The 15,000-nt window shown below is 44.0% G+C and overlaps 1 protein-coding gene across 1 annotated transcript in view; it reads left to right on the top strand.

The window, feature by feature from the left end:
• Window positions 1–15,000, top strand: part of LOC143017808 (uncharacterized) — a 319,061-nt gene that overhangs the window by 215,447 nt on the left and 88,614 nt on the right. The window contains exon 2 of the mRNA XM_076172702.1: window positions 13,375–13,491. Coding sequence (XP_076028817.1) covers window positions 13,375–13,491 — 117 coding nt within the window. The remainder of the gene's footprint in view (window positions 1–13,374; window positions 13,492–15,000) is intronic.

The raw sequence follows: 15,000 nt of genomic DNA, 5'->3' as shown, positions 1-15,000 counted from the left end.
TAGCTCCCCTACTCTCCCCTACTCTCCCCTATCCTCTCCTACTCTCCCCTCCTTTCCCCTACTCTCCCCTATACTCTCGCACTCTCCCCTCCTTTCCCCTACTCTCCCCTATACTCTCCTACTCTACCCTCCTTTCCCCTACTCTCCCCTACTCTCTCCATCTTCTTCCCTACTCTCCCTTACTCTCCCCAACACTCTCCTACTCTCCCTTACTCTCCCCAACACTCTCCTACTCTCCCCTATACTCTCCTACTCTACCCTCCTCTCCCCTACTCTTCCTTACTCTCCCCTATTCTCCCCGTCTTCTCTCCTACTCTCCCTTACTCTCCCCAACACTCTTCTACACTCCCCTACTCTCCTCTACTCTCCCCATCTTCTCCCCTACTCTCCCCTACTCTTCCCTACTCTCCCCTCCTTCCCTCTACTCTACCCTCCTCTCACCTACTCTACCCTACTCTCCCCTACTCTCCCCTACTCTTACCTACTCTTCCCTACTCTACCCTCCCGTTCCCTATTCTCCCCTCCTCTCCCTTACACTCTCCTACTCTCCCCGTCTTCTCCCATACTCTCCCCTCCTCTCCCATGCTCTCCCCTACTCTACCCTCTTGTCCCCTACTCTCCCCTCCTCTCCCCCTTCTCTCCAACTCTCCCATACTCTATCCTCCTCTTCCCTACTCTCCCTTACTCTCACCTACTCTCCCCTAGTCTCCCTTGCTCTTCTCTACTCTCCTCTATGTGATTTACCATGGTCTTGGATCACGTGTTGGACTCGTGATCGACAGCTATTTCCCTTCCCAAAGAGCTCAGAGCTCATGTATGACCGATCTATAGGTAATGATGTGAACTTACAATCACACACACACCCAACTCCCCACTCACAAGAGTTGGAGTAACGACTTGAAGCGCAGCGATACTGAAATTATTTCAGCCTTGGGTGGGATTCAAACCCGTACAGCCGTAGTGTATGTGTATGTGTGCGTGTGTGTGTGTGTGTGTGTGTGTGTGTGTGTGTGTGTGTGTGTGTGTGTGTGTGTGTGTGTGTGTGTGTGTGTGTGTGTGTGTGTGTGATGTTCATCAAGGTACTTTATTCAGTTTGAGCAACGTCACCGTATTGAAGGTAATAAACATGGTATTATGACGTCACATGGTAGACTCGTTCGCAAAGAAGGACTCTCTCTTGACCCCAATCAATACGGTAACGCACTTACACTCCTTTAATCCCTATCATTCCCAACCGATTCTACTCACGTCAAGAACCTAAAAGTTGTCCAAAAGGGACCTCAGACGACCGAGACCCCGTCTTGGCCCATGGATTGCCCTCAGATGAAGAAAATGTTGAGGCAATTGAGAAAAAAGAAATATTGAAAATGCGTCTCCGTATTGAAGGTGTCAGCCTTTGTTGTGACGTTCTCGTTCTGTTGCAGAACTGTTTGCTTGGCCCTCGACCCGACAGGCGTCTTGTTATGCTTGGGGAGCAAATAGCGCCAGATATGTGTGTATATAAATACATACGTATATATGCATATATATACATTGAAGACGGCAGCATTCTAGGAGTTAGTAATCTCTGTTTTCCAATTTTCTAAAGATAATTAGAAAAACCACAAGAAGATTATTTACTGCCAAAATGTTGTCGTTATCAGTTACATATGTTTTCGTGAGAATCTGCACTCTCCTTTCATGAACATTATATGTATATATATATATATATATATATATATATATATATATATATATATATATATATACATACATATATATATATATACATGTATATATAGATATAGATATATAGATATAGATATAGATGTACATGTATATATCACCGAGATTCACTGAGAAGTTACAATCACTAAGTGAGCAGCTGGACTGAGCAACGAAGATTATTAACAAGTATCAAAAACATTCCTCAAGTAGCTCTAAATCATGAGCAGGTAGGAGGAGGAGGAGGTAGACGAAGAAGAACAAGGAAGAGCAACAGGAAGTTCAAGTAAGATTCCAAAGAGGAGGAGGACATAGATAAGGAAGTGGAGGTGCAGACAAAGAAGGAGGTGAGACTGAGGAGTAGGAGGACGAGGAGGAGGAGGAGGAGATGTAGGAGGTAGAGATGAAGAAGGAGGTAGTGGAGGTGGTGAAAGAGGAGAAGGAAGTTCTGGAGACGAGGGAGGAGGAGAAGAGTAAGGGCCATGTAGAGACAAAGAAGGAGGGAAAGAAAAGGTTGAGGAGGATATGGAGGAGATAGAGGAGGTGGAAACAAAGAAGGAAGAGGTGGAGGAGGAGGAGGAGGAGGAGGAGGAGGAGGAGGAGGAGGAGGAGGAGGAGCTGATGAAGACGATAGAAAAGGAAGAGGTAGTGAAGAGGAGAAGGAGGAAAAGGTTGAGACAGCGAAGAGGAGAAGGAGGAGGAAGAGGAGGATAAGGTAGAGACGGCATGGATGAGGAGGAAGAAGCGGAGACGAAGGAGGTGGAGGTATTAGAGAAGTAGGAGGAAGAGGAGGAGTAAGAAGAGGAGTAGCGAGAGGAGGAGGAGGAAGTAGAATCAAAAGACGAGGGAGTAGTAGAGGAGGAGTAGGAGGACGAGGAGCAGGAAGAGGTAATAGAGAACAAGGAGGAGGAGGAAGAGGAGTAGGAAGAGAAGGAGGACGAGGAGGAGCAGGAGGAGGTAATAGAGAACGAAGACGAGAAGGAGGAGGAGGTCGAGTAAAAGGAGGAGGAGGAGGAGGAGGAGGAGGAAGCGGAGACAAAGGAGGAGGAGGTAGTAGAGGAATAGTACGAGGAGAACGAGGATAAGGAGGAGGAGGAAGAAGAGAAGGAGGAAGAGGAGGAGGAGGAAGAGGAGGAAGAGGAGGAGGAAGAGGAGGATGAGAAGGAGGAGGAAGAGGAGGAGGAGGAGGAGGAGGAGGAGGAGGAGGAGGAAGAGGAGGAGGAGGAAGAGGAGGAGAAGGAGGAGGAAGAGGAGGAGGAGGAGGAGTAGGAGGAGTTGCGTGTGTCCACCTCCTCGGTGCAGCGGTCATGCTGTGGTCTAACGAGCCTCAGGGGAGCTGTGGGGGTCAGCACTGCACCGACGCCCAAATCACGCCCACACAGTACGCCCACAGACCCTTCCGTGGCGTTGGCGCGTTATGTCACACCCACGCTAAGCCCATTTGGGTGTAGATGGCACCTAAACCACGCCCACGTTTGTGTAAAACATGGCCATATTGTGTGTGAATTATCTCCAAATCACGCCCAAACGTTGAGTTTTCGTGCTAATATCACGCCTTTATTACGTCTATATTACGCCCATATTGTGTTCGTACCACTCCCATACCACGATTGCATCACTCCCATAGTTAAGCAATGTTTACGTCTAAGCCACGCCCATCACTAAACCACGCCCATAACTAAATCACGCCAAGTCAAGAAATCAAGCCACGCCCATGAAAAAAGCCTCACGCCCATGTTTCATATACTCACGCTAAGCCACGCCCACATATCTGCTATATCACGCCCACAGTGTCATACTACGACCAGGGTTGAGCTCTCTCTCTCTCTCTCTCTCTCTCTCTCTCTCTCTCTCTCTCTCTCTCTCTCTCTCTCTCTCTCTCTCTCTCTCTCTCTCTCTCTTTATTCTCCTTTCTCACTTTTCTTCATTTTCTCACATCTCCCCTCACTCACCCCTTTTTTTCTCTAATTCCTTCTCCTCCTTTCTTTCTCTTCTCTGTCTTCTTTCTCTTTCCTCCCCTCCTTTCCTATTCCCCTCATTTTTCACATTCCCCCTCTTCCCTTTTTTATTCTCCATTCTCTCTCACACCTCCTCCCTTGCTTCCCACCCTTCTCTTATTTCTCTCTTCTCCTTGTTCTATCTCTCAGTTCTCTCTCCCTTCTCCCCCTCTTTCTAATCTTTGTCTTTCTCCCCTTCCCTTCTCCCCTTCCTTCTCTCTCCCCTCACCCCTTTTTCTTACGTCTCCCCTTCCTCTCCTCTCTCCCCCTGCATTTCTCTCCTCTCCCCTTCTCTCTTTTTTTCTCTCTTCGCCTTCCCCTTCTCCTCTCCCCCCCTAATATTCTCTCTCACCCTCTCGGTAGTTCCTCCCCACCAACTATATCTCCTTCTCCCTCTTCTCTCCCCTTCTAACTTCCGTCTCTCCATTTTCTCTTTTTCCTCCCTCTTCCCTCCATAAATTCAGAGGAGATAGGTATATCTACCCTCCTCTCACCTCCACTTCCCTCCTCTCCCCTCCACTCCCTTCCTCCACTCCACTCTCCTCTCCTCTCCTCTCCCTCCTCCCCCTCCTCTCCCCGCCTGTCCTATCCTCTTCCCTCCTCCCCCCTCATCTCCCCTCTTCTTCCCTCCTCCTTCATCCTCTTCCATCCTCTCCTTTCCTCTCCCTTCCCATCTTGTCCTTTCCTCTTTCCCCTCTCCCCTCCTCTTCCCTCCTGTTCTTCCCTCTGCCCCCCTTACCCATCCTGTCCTTTCCTCTCCCCTTCTATCCCCTCCTGTCCTTTCCTTTACCCTTCTCTTCCCCATTCTCTCCTTCTCTCCTTTCTTCTCCCCTCTTTTCCCCTCCTCTCCTTTCCCTTCCCCTCCTCTCCCTTCCTCCCCTTCCTCTCCCTTCCTGTCCTTTCCTCTCTCCTCCTCTCCCCTCTTCTCCCCTCCTCTCCCCTCCTCTCACCCACACCTCCATTCCTCCCCCATTCTTTCCTCCTCTCCCCTCCTCTCCCGTCTTCTCCCCTCCTTTCCCATTCTCTCCCCTCCTTTCCCCACCCCTCTCTCCCTTCTCCCCTCATCTCCCTTCCTGTCCACTCTTGTCCTTTCTTCTCCCCTCTTCTCCTCTCTTCCCTGCTCTCTCCTCTTCTTCCCTCATCTCCCCTCTCCTTTCCTCTCCCTTCCCATCTTCTCAATTCTCTCCCCACACCTTCATTTTCCTTCTACCCTTTCCCTTTCATCATATTTCCTTTCTACCTCCTTCGATTCCTTTCCCCACCCCTCCCTTTTCCTTCATTTATCTCCCCTGTTTTCCATTCCATCACTTTTGCCTCCCTTCTCCCACTATTCCCCCTTTCTTTCCCTGCTCTCCTCCTTGCATTTACCTCCTTACCCTTTTCCTTCCCTATACTCTCTTATTCCTTTTCCTTTTCCCTCCTTTCCCCTTTTTCCCCTGCCCTACTATCTCCTCCCCTTCCCTCACTCGTTTCCCTATTTCTCCCCTCCACTCCTATCTGCTCGCCCTCCCTCCCCTCCCCTCCTATCTCGTCCTCTTCTCTCCCTTCCTTTTCCCTTTCCTCCCCTATCCTTTTCTCCCCTACCCTTTCCTCCCCTCTCCTTTTTTGTGCTCCCCCTTCCCTCCCTTCGTCTACCCTACCCTGCCCTCCAATACTTTCCCATATTCTCCCTTCCTCACCTCGTCTACCCTATCCTGTCCTCTCGTCCTTTCCCTCTTCTTCCTTCACCTTTTCTCCCCTCTCATCCCTTCCCCTCGTCTACCCTATCCTGTCCTCTCGTCCTTTCCCCTCTTCTACCCTCACCTTTCCTTCCCTCGTCTACCCTATCCTACCCACCCATCCTTTCCCTTTTTCTACCCTCACCTTTCCTCCCCTCCTCTACCCTACCTGCCCTCCCGTTCTTTCCCCTCTTCTCCCCTCACTTTTTCCTCCCTTCCCTTCCCCTTCACTCCCATGCCTCTCCTAAACTGAACGTTGCTTGCACTACACACATTTGCTCTTCAAGACTGCACGAGACTTCATGAGTGTTCGCGATTTCTATGTCGTCATAAGGATGACTTTGCCAAGGCCGATGTATTCCTTGAGGGTTAGAGGTAGGAGGTCGTGTATGCATCTATATATGTATGTATGTATGTATGTATGTATGTATGTATGTATGTATGTATGTATGTATGTATGTATGTATGTATATATGTATGTATGTATATATGTATGTATATATGTATGTATGTATGTATGTATGTATGTATGTATGTATGTATGTATGTATGTATGTATGTATGTGTATGTTTAAGACAGATTGAACATTTTTAGAAGCTCTACCAAGGAATTCGAACCCTGACCTGTGTATGCATAATTACGTAGCTTAATCGCTAGCGTCTTGACTTCGTGATTATGCACGCACAGCTCAGGGTTCGAATCCCTTGGCAGAGCTTCTAAAATGTTCAGTATGTATGTATGTATGTATGTATGTATGTATGTATGTATGTATGTATGTATATATGTATGTATGTATGTATGTATGTATGTATGTATGTATGTATGTATGTATGTATGTATGCATATATGTACTTAGGTACTTATAAGAAAGACATCAACTATAATTCCTACACATATTTACGTTGTCTTTGTCAATCATTTTTTCTTCTCTTTCACTACTGTATTTCTTTCCTTTCTACAGGGAGCGACAAAATGATCGGACACATTTGTAGGTTCAATAACAACCAGATAGTGTAAAAAACGAAAAAAAATATTTTCATTTTCTAAATGTATATATAATGTCATTTTGTTTCATTAAATAATGACAAAATAAAAAAAAAACTGTTTTTTGTTCTTTATTATATTTGGCTTTTTTCACCTACGAATGTGTCAGATCATTTTGCCTCACCTTGTAGAAGGCTTTCTTCTTCACTTCGATTTCTCTTGTCTTATTCTGCAATTCTTTAGCGATTTAATTCTCTGTCTCCTCTCTCTTCTGTTCCTCTCTGTCTCTCTCTCTCTCTTTCATGGACTTTGTTTTCATATGCTTGTGTTACATTTTTTTCTTTTGTCTTCCTCTGAATATTCGGGCATATGCATGTAATTTAAGCAGCTAACACACACACAGAGAAAAGCATACATACACACACACACATGCACAGACGCTCACACGCACAAACACACACAAACACACAAATACATAAACACACACACACACACACACACACACACACACACACACACACACACACACACACACATACACATATATATACATGTACCTATATATATATATATATACATATACATATATATATATATATATATATATATATATATATGTATATAGTACATATACATATACATATATATATATACATAAACATATGCATATACACATATACATATACTTATACATATACATATACATATACATATACATATACACATACATATACAAGTACACGCATGAATGTGTATACTCTATGTATAAAAAACAATGAGCATATGTACCGTATATCTAAATGAATGTGTATGTTTATACATGGACAGACTTGAATGAACATAAATGAAGGTCACACTGTTCACCAGTGAGCAATGAACTTGTTCTTCGAGCATCACTAATTGAGTCTGGGTGGCCGGCCACTAATTTCTGTCGACCACTAATTTGTGTTCTAGTCCTCAGCAAACCACTTAGTTTTGTTTCTCGGCCCTTATTTGGTCCTTTATCGCTCTGTCTTTGGTCGGTGTCGGTTCGGTTCGGTTTGCTTTGCTTTGCTTTGCTTTGTTTTGCTTTGCTTTGCTTTGCTTTGCTTTGCTTTGCTTTGCTTTGCTTTGCTTTGCTTTGCTTTGCTTTGCTTTGCTTTGCTTTGCTTTGCTTTGCTTCGCTTCGCTTTGCTTCGCTTTGCTTCGCTTTGCTTCGATTCGCTTCTGTTTGGTTCGGTTCGTTTTGGTTCAGTTTGTTTCGCTTTGGTTCGGTTTGAGTTTGTTCGGTTCGGTTCGGTTTAGTCTGTTTTGCTTATGTTTGGTTCGGTTCGGTTCGGTACTGTTTATTTCGCTTCGGTTTGCTTTGTTCTCTTCGGTTCGCTTCGGTTCGTCTCAGTTCGCTTTGGTTCGATTCAGTTAAGTTCATTTCGGTTCGGTTCGGTTAAGTCCAGTTTGGTTGAGTCTGGTTCCAACATGGCCGGTTCGGTTCGGTTCGGTTCGTTTCTCTTTGCTTCGGTTCGCTTCGCTTCGGTTCGTTTCGCTTCGTTCCCCTCATTGCCTCCATGATGACGTGTCCGAAACCATTAAAACAGGTTATAATTCTCTCGAGTAGTTCTTTGTTTTCTTTCTCTTTGTTCGCTTCCTTCCACTTACTACGTAGGCTTGAGTAGACGCCCTCGTTCTTGTTCTTGTCTACGTCTTCATCTTCGTCTTCGTCCTCGTCTTCGTCTTCTTCTTCGTCTTCGTCTTCATCTTCGTCTTCCTCTTCGTCTTCGTCTTCGTCTTCGCCTTCGTATTCGTCTTCGTCCTATTCCTCTTCGTCTTTTTCTTCCTTTTCTTCTTCGTCTTTGTCTTCCTCTTCTTCCTTCTCTACGATCTCTTTTACAATTCCTCCTTCTCCCACTTGGCCCTTTCTCCTCCTCCTCCTCCTCCTCCTACTCCCCCACCTCCTCCCCCCTTCCTTCTCCTCCATCTCCTCCTCCTCCACCTCCTCCTCTTCCTCCTCCACCTTTTCCTCCTTCACCTCCTTCTCTTCCTCCTCCACCTTTTCCTCCTCTTCTTCCTCCTTTTCCTCTTCCTCCTCTTCTTCCTCTTTCTCTTCCTCCAAAACACCGCCCCGACCATGACAAGCACTTTAGATGGCCGGACAGATAAATACTTCCCTTGCCCCGATCTTATTCCTACTACTACTTCCCCCTTCCCCCCCTTCCCCCTTCCCCCCTTCCCCCTTCCCCCCCCTTTCCCCCTTTCCCCTTACCCCCTTCCCCTACCACCCCCTCTTCCTTCACAAACTTGTCATATGCTTGCAGAGGCGTTCGCTTTCACACACACACGTACGCACACACGCATGTACGCACGTACGCACACACGCACGTACGCACGTACGCACACACGCACGTACGCGCGTACGCACACACGCATTTAAGTGTTGATGGCAACCTTGATGGATCTAAGTTGCATGTCAACCTCATATTGCTATCGGTGGAGTAGTGGCAGGATAACACCTGGATGAACCCTCCGCGGAAGAATTGGAGGAGGGGGAGGAGGAGGAGGAGGAGGAAGGAGGAGGAAGAGTTGGATAAGTAAGAAGAGGAGGGGGGAGTAGGAGGAAGACATGATGATGAATTGGGGAAGGAGAACGAACAGGAGGAATGAGGAGGAGGAGGAGGAGGAGGAGGAGGAATGAGGAGAAGGAAGAGGTGGGTGAGTAAGAAGAGGAGTGGGGGAAGGAGGAAGACATGATGATGAGTTGGGGGAGGAGAACAAACAGGAGGAATAAGAAGAAGGAGGAGGAATGAGGAGGAGGAAGAGGTGGATGAGTGAGAAGAGAGAATGAGGAGGACATGAAGATGAATTGGGAGAGGAGGACAAAATGGAGGACGGAGTGGAGGAGGAGAAGGAGGAATAAGAAGAAGAGGATATGAGGAGGAATATTAAGAAGAGGAAGATGTAAAGGATGAGAACAAAAGGATGAAAAGGAGAGGAAGAGGAGGAGGAGGAGGAGGAGGAGGAGGAGGAGGAGGAGGAGGAGGAGGAGGAGGAGGAGGAGGAGAATTTTATGAAGGAGAAAATGAGTAATGACATAGAGACGACGATGTGTAGGAAGAGAATTAGAATTACACTGTACAAGAGGAGTAAAAGGAAGAAGATGAAGATAAACACAAAGAGGGGGAAGAGGAAAAGAAAGAGGAGGAGAAGGAAGAGGAAGAGGAGAAGAAGCGTTGGCGTTGGGAAAGGGGAAATGAGAGGAAGAGAATAAGTAGAAGAAAATGAAAAGGGGAGAAGGAGGAGGGAGGAAAGGTGTAAAGAGTAAAAATAAATAGAGAGAAAGAGAGAGAGAGAGACAGAAAGATAGAGAAAAAGAGAGAAAGAGAGAGAGAGAGAGAGAGAGAGAGAGAGAGAGAGAGAGAGAGAGAGAGAGAGAAAGAGAGAGAGAAAGTGACAGAGAGAGAGAGGGAAAGAGAAATAGAGAGACAGATAGATAGATAGATAGAGAGAGAGAGAGAGAGAGAGAGAGAGAGAGAGAGAGAGAGAGAGAGAGAGAGAGAGACAGAGAGCGAGAGAAAGAAAGAAGAAGAAGTAAGGGAGATAGGTGAACGATAGGAGTGGAGGGGATAAGAGAGTCAGGGAATGAGGGAGGGAGGGAGGAGGCGAGGAAGGGAGTGAGTGAGGGAGGAGGCGAGGGAGGGAGTGAGTGAGGAAGTGAGGGAGGTAAAAGGTATTTAAACCCGTGTAAGATTCCCCCGCGTGATTAGTCGGTTTTAGTTAAGTATTGATGACGAGATGTATATCAATGTAATGGGGCTGATAACGTGTGGGCATCACGTACATACACACACGTACAGACACACACGTATACACACGCACAGTCACACACACACACACACACACACACACACACACACACACACACACACACACACACACACACACACACACACACACACACACACACACACACACACACACACACACACACACACACACACACTATCGAAAACAAAATCGGTCTGATTATTTGAAATTATTCCATTCTAGCAATGCCCGATATATATAGCTTTATTACATTGCAAATAATTACAAGCACTTTATGCACCAAAAACCAATAAATAAATGAATAAATGGTAGAGAACGACCAAGAGAAAATATTCACATAGAAATTGAAATGATTCGAGAGCAAAGTTACTATACAAAAATCCACGAGATAATTTAGGAATACACTAGTAGATATTTCATGGACTTATTTCATAGCAATACATAACGTAATGAAGAATTTCTATAGCGTCGTATATTATCTTGATACGTTAATTCTCCTCCCCACCTACCAACTCTGCAGTTCTGAGATCGATCCCCATTAGCAGACTAATTGCCTGGGCTTCGGCCGTAGGTAAGCAAGATTTGACTTAGTCTTCTAAAGCCTTTGTTTACGCACATGCCACGTCAAAGAGGATCCGAATCCGATTCAAATATTGATTACTTAGCGAAAATTTGCTTAGTGCTTTCTGAGACTGCTTAAAAAATGTTGACAAATGAATAAATGAGAGCTATTGAAGACATCAGTCGTGACTGGCGTAATGTATTATGGATAAGCATTGGCAAACATTGCCTCTGTATTGTGTTTAATGATGCATGTTAATATGTTTGTGCACTTGTGTTTAAATGTATACGTACATACATATATACTTACATACCTACATGCATACATACATACATACACACACACACACATATATATATATACATACATACATACATACATACATACATACATACACACATACATATATACAGGCAGACAGACAGATGTATAGGCATACATACAAACATATATGTACAGATATATCTAATCCTGTGTATACACTTACACGCATATCCGCACCCCTTCTCACACACACACACACACACACACACACACACACACACACACACACACACACACACACACACACACACACACACACACGTACACACACACACACACACACACACACACACACACACACACACATACACACACACACACACACATCGAATCACCGCCTCATATACGCAAGTGCTCTTAATGGACATAGAGTGTACCACGCGCTGAATACCCAACGAGGAACCTGGGGGCTGTTCGACGACACCGAACCTTGTCGAACTAAGAGGACTCGAACTCCGAATCCTCGTTCCATTCTATCGACACCAATCTCTGCACAGGTTCCTAACGACCTCAGTAATTGTGAGGATCTTTATAGAAAGGCTATGGTGTGTTCCCACCAGATGGACGGGCGTCTGCTTGGGGGGATTCCTAGGGATGAGTCAAGCCACGGGTGAATGTGTGTGTCTGTGTGTGTGTGTGTGTGTGTGTGTGTGTGTGTGTGTGTGTGTGTGTGTGTGTGTGTGTGTGTGTGTGTGTGTGTGTGTGTGTGTGTGTGTGTGTGTGTGTGTGTGTGTGTGTGTGTGTGTGTGTGTGTGTGTGTGTGCGCCTATGTGTGTATATATGTATATGTATATGTATATGTACATGTACATGTACATGTACATGTACATGTATATGTATATATGTATGCATGTGTATATGTATACCATATGTTTCTATATGTATATGTACATGTACATGTATATACAGTATACGTACATGTATATGCATGCGTATATGAATACGTATATTTACATATGTACATATATGCATTAGTAGCTAGCTTGGCAGAAGATATATACAAACCTGAATCTCTAGTTGTACAAAACCAGCATTATACATAAACCTTCCTTTCCCCCTTCGTGTCTGGCTACCCTGTCTCCAATTAATTGTTTCCCATCAACTCTGAAGACTTTAATAATTTTATGAGTTTACATAACAAACCAAGGTCCCCTTTCTGGACAGTGAGTTGGGTTGGACAACAATCCCAACAAAACAGAGACGGTGACTTCTTTGGTGAGTTGACCCGATCTGACCTGACCTAACCTGAATAAAGTTGTTTGTTTTCAGCCAGAATGAAATATGTAAAGAAAGAGAGGAAGGTGTTAATATATGTATAACTAATAAGATTATTAAGTTGAATTAAATCATTACGATTTTGTTATTTTGATTTGGTGCATTTTCTGTAGTGTTAGTGAGCGTGTTTATGTTGACATGCGGTTATATTAATACTTGTTTATATACATAAATGTAAATAAGTAATAAATTTTTAACATATGTGGCTACATTTACGTATATATAACTATATGAATACATGTGTATATACATAAGTACAAATGTGTAATAAAATTTCCAAATTTATGGTGAAAATCTGGAATGCAATTGAGACAGAGAACAAATATTACGACAACAAATAACAAAGTAACATCAAGAATGGCGTGACAGACAAATGACAATATGTCATAAGCTAATGCATAACATTTCGTGTGATTCCAAAGTGACATCCTTGTTTGCCATTCAGCTGGCTATTTGTCTCAGGTGGCTCGACAGCTGGTACACTCGTATGCTTTTGTCTTTGAGTGCACATCCGTGGTTGATATTTCCTGTGTTCATTGCGTTGACATTTTGATGATAATTAGACGAGAGAGCATGTTTATTTGATGTTTATGTATATGTATGTATATACGTACACACACACACACACACACACACACACACACACACACACACACACACACACACACACACACACACACACACACACACACACACACACACACGCACACGGGACGTTAGTCAAGGAGTTGTGACCTTGCTGTCCCGGTGTGTGGTGTGTGAGTGGTCTCAGACCTACCCAGAGATCGGCAAATAATGAGCTCTGAGCTCACTGCCGTAGGGTGGTGTCTGGCTGTCTCGACAGAGACTGCAGCAGATCCGAGGTGAATACACACACACATCACACGCACGCACGCACATACCCACACACACACACACAAACATAAACACAGGCATAATAACATAAGCCACATTAAATTATTTCCCAATCAAGAAATTGGTAAACATATATTTTCTTATTTTATCCTGCAGGGAAAAACTTCAACATCACCATCACAATTAACTCGAGTCCTCTTCAGATGGTGACTACAATGGAGAAAGCGATTAAAGTCACAGTGGATGGTCCTCGGGAACCCAGAAATAAATCACGTAAGTACCACAAAGATCATTCTTAGATTCTGCCACATTTCGTCCTCCCAGTCTAGATTCCATAATCTATTCCATATACTAGGCATGAATGAATGTTGTTGACAATGAACGCATGGAAAATGTTCATGTATAAGTCAAGGTCGAGTTGATGGTGGTTTGAACCCTGCCACGAGCGAGTTGGACCAAGGGCATGGCTCCACACTACAAAGTCCTCTGTAAGGGGTACCGTCCTTGCCTCCTGATATGAGGAAGTTTTGCGACGTTAAACCAGATGTTGACAATAATATTTTTTGTAATATCATGCAAGAAAGTTATAGATAAATATTTTGCGTTAAGGATAATGACAAGTATCTAAACACCTGTGTTCTGTATGCAATTTACATAACAGATGTATTATATGTGTATATATGTAGTTAGGGAGGCTGCCAGCTTATGATAATCGAAAATATGCGATCTCATAAAGAAAACGGAGAGCCTGCATAGACATGAATAATATTAGATAACAAACTTGGGATGGTCTACCCACCAAGACTTTTTCCCCTTTATAAAGGAGGTAGCAAAAAAAAAAAAAAAAAAAAAAAAAAAAAAAAAAAAAAAAAAAAAAAAAAAAAAAAAAAAAAAAAAAAAAAAAAAAAAAAAAAAAAAAACAACCATTCCATCCCTATTATGCTCCCCTCCCCTCCACTCTCTTCCCTCCCACTTATCTTGGCACCTCCAGGATGACGGGTCATGCCTGCATCTCGCCCACTGCCCTAGGTCAGAAGCAGTGTCACAAGACACAGCATATCCACAGCAAGGCCGCTTCATTAAATCGGCGACCCTCCCCCCTCCGTCCCCTTATGCAGAACCAAAAACCAAAATGGCTTAATGTTTAAATAAATCTCTTGTGGATAAGGAGAGACAAGTAGAGCCCATAAGAAAGGAAAACATAAAATTATTGTAGATATGCTAAAGGATATACTTGCTATGAGTGATAAATATTTGTTCAAAAACTGAAAGTGAATATGTAAAACCAAGAGGGAAATGTTGGCATCGAATGGATTGCAAAGAATCAATCATTTTTAATTTATACTCATATATACAAACATATGTGCACGCACACACACACACACACACACACACACACACACACACACACACACACACACACACACACACACACACACACACACACACACACACATACACACCGTTGACGCTTTCATGCTTTGAGAATATTGCAATGTGGCTTTGAGACTTTGAGGTTTTGAGGTTTTGGTGCCTTAAATGTTTGAGACTTTGATGCTTTGATGTTTTGGTGCTTTGAGTCTTTGAATCTTTAAAACTTTGAACCATTCAAATTTTGAGGTTTTGATACTTTGAGGCTTTGAGAATTGGTGCTTTGAAGCTTTGAGGTTTTAAAACTCTTGGGCCTAGAAGGCTTTGAGGTGTTGAAGCTTTGTAAGCGCATTGGTATTATATTCGATGTATTTCACTGAACTACTTTTTTTTTTTTTTTTTTTTTTTTTT

The sequence above is a fragment of the Oratosquilla oratoria genome, chromosome 33 (genome assembly GCF_046742065.1).
Source record: "Oratosquilla oratoria isolate Oo_2021 chromosome 33, ASM4674206v1, whole genome shotgun sequence".
NCBI lineage: Eukaryota > Metazoa > Arthropoda > Malacostraca > Stomatopoda > Squillidae > Oratosquilla > Oratosquilla oratoria.
Note: the sequence above shows the minus strand (reverse complement) of the source record. Positions and strands in the feature narration are given on the sequence as shown.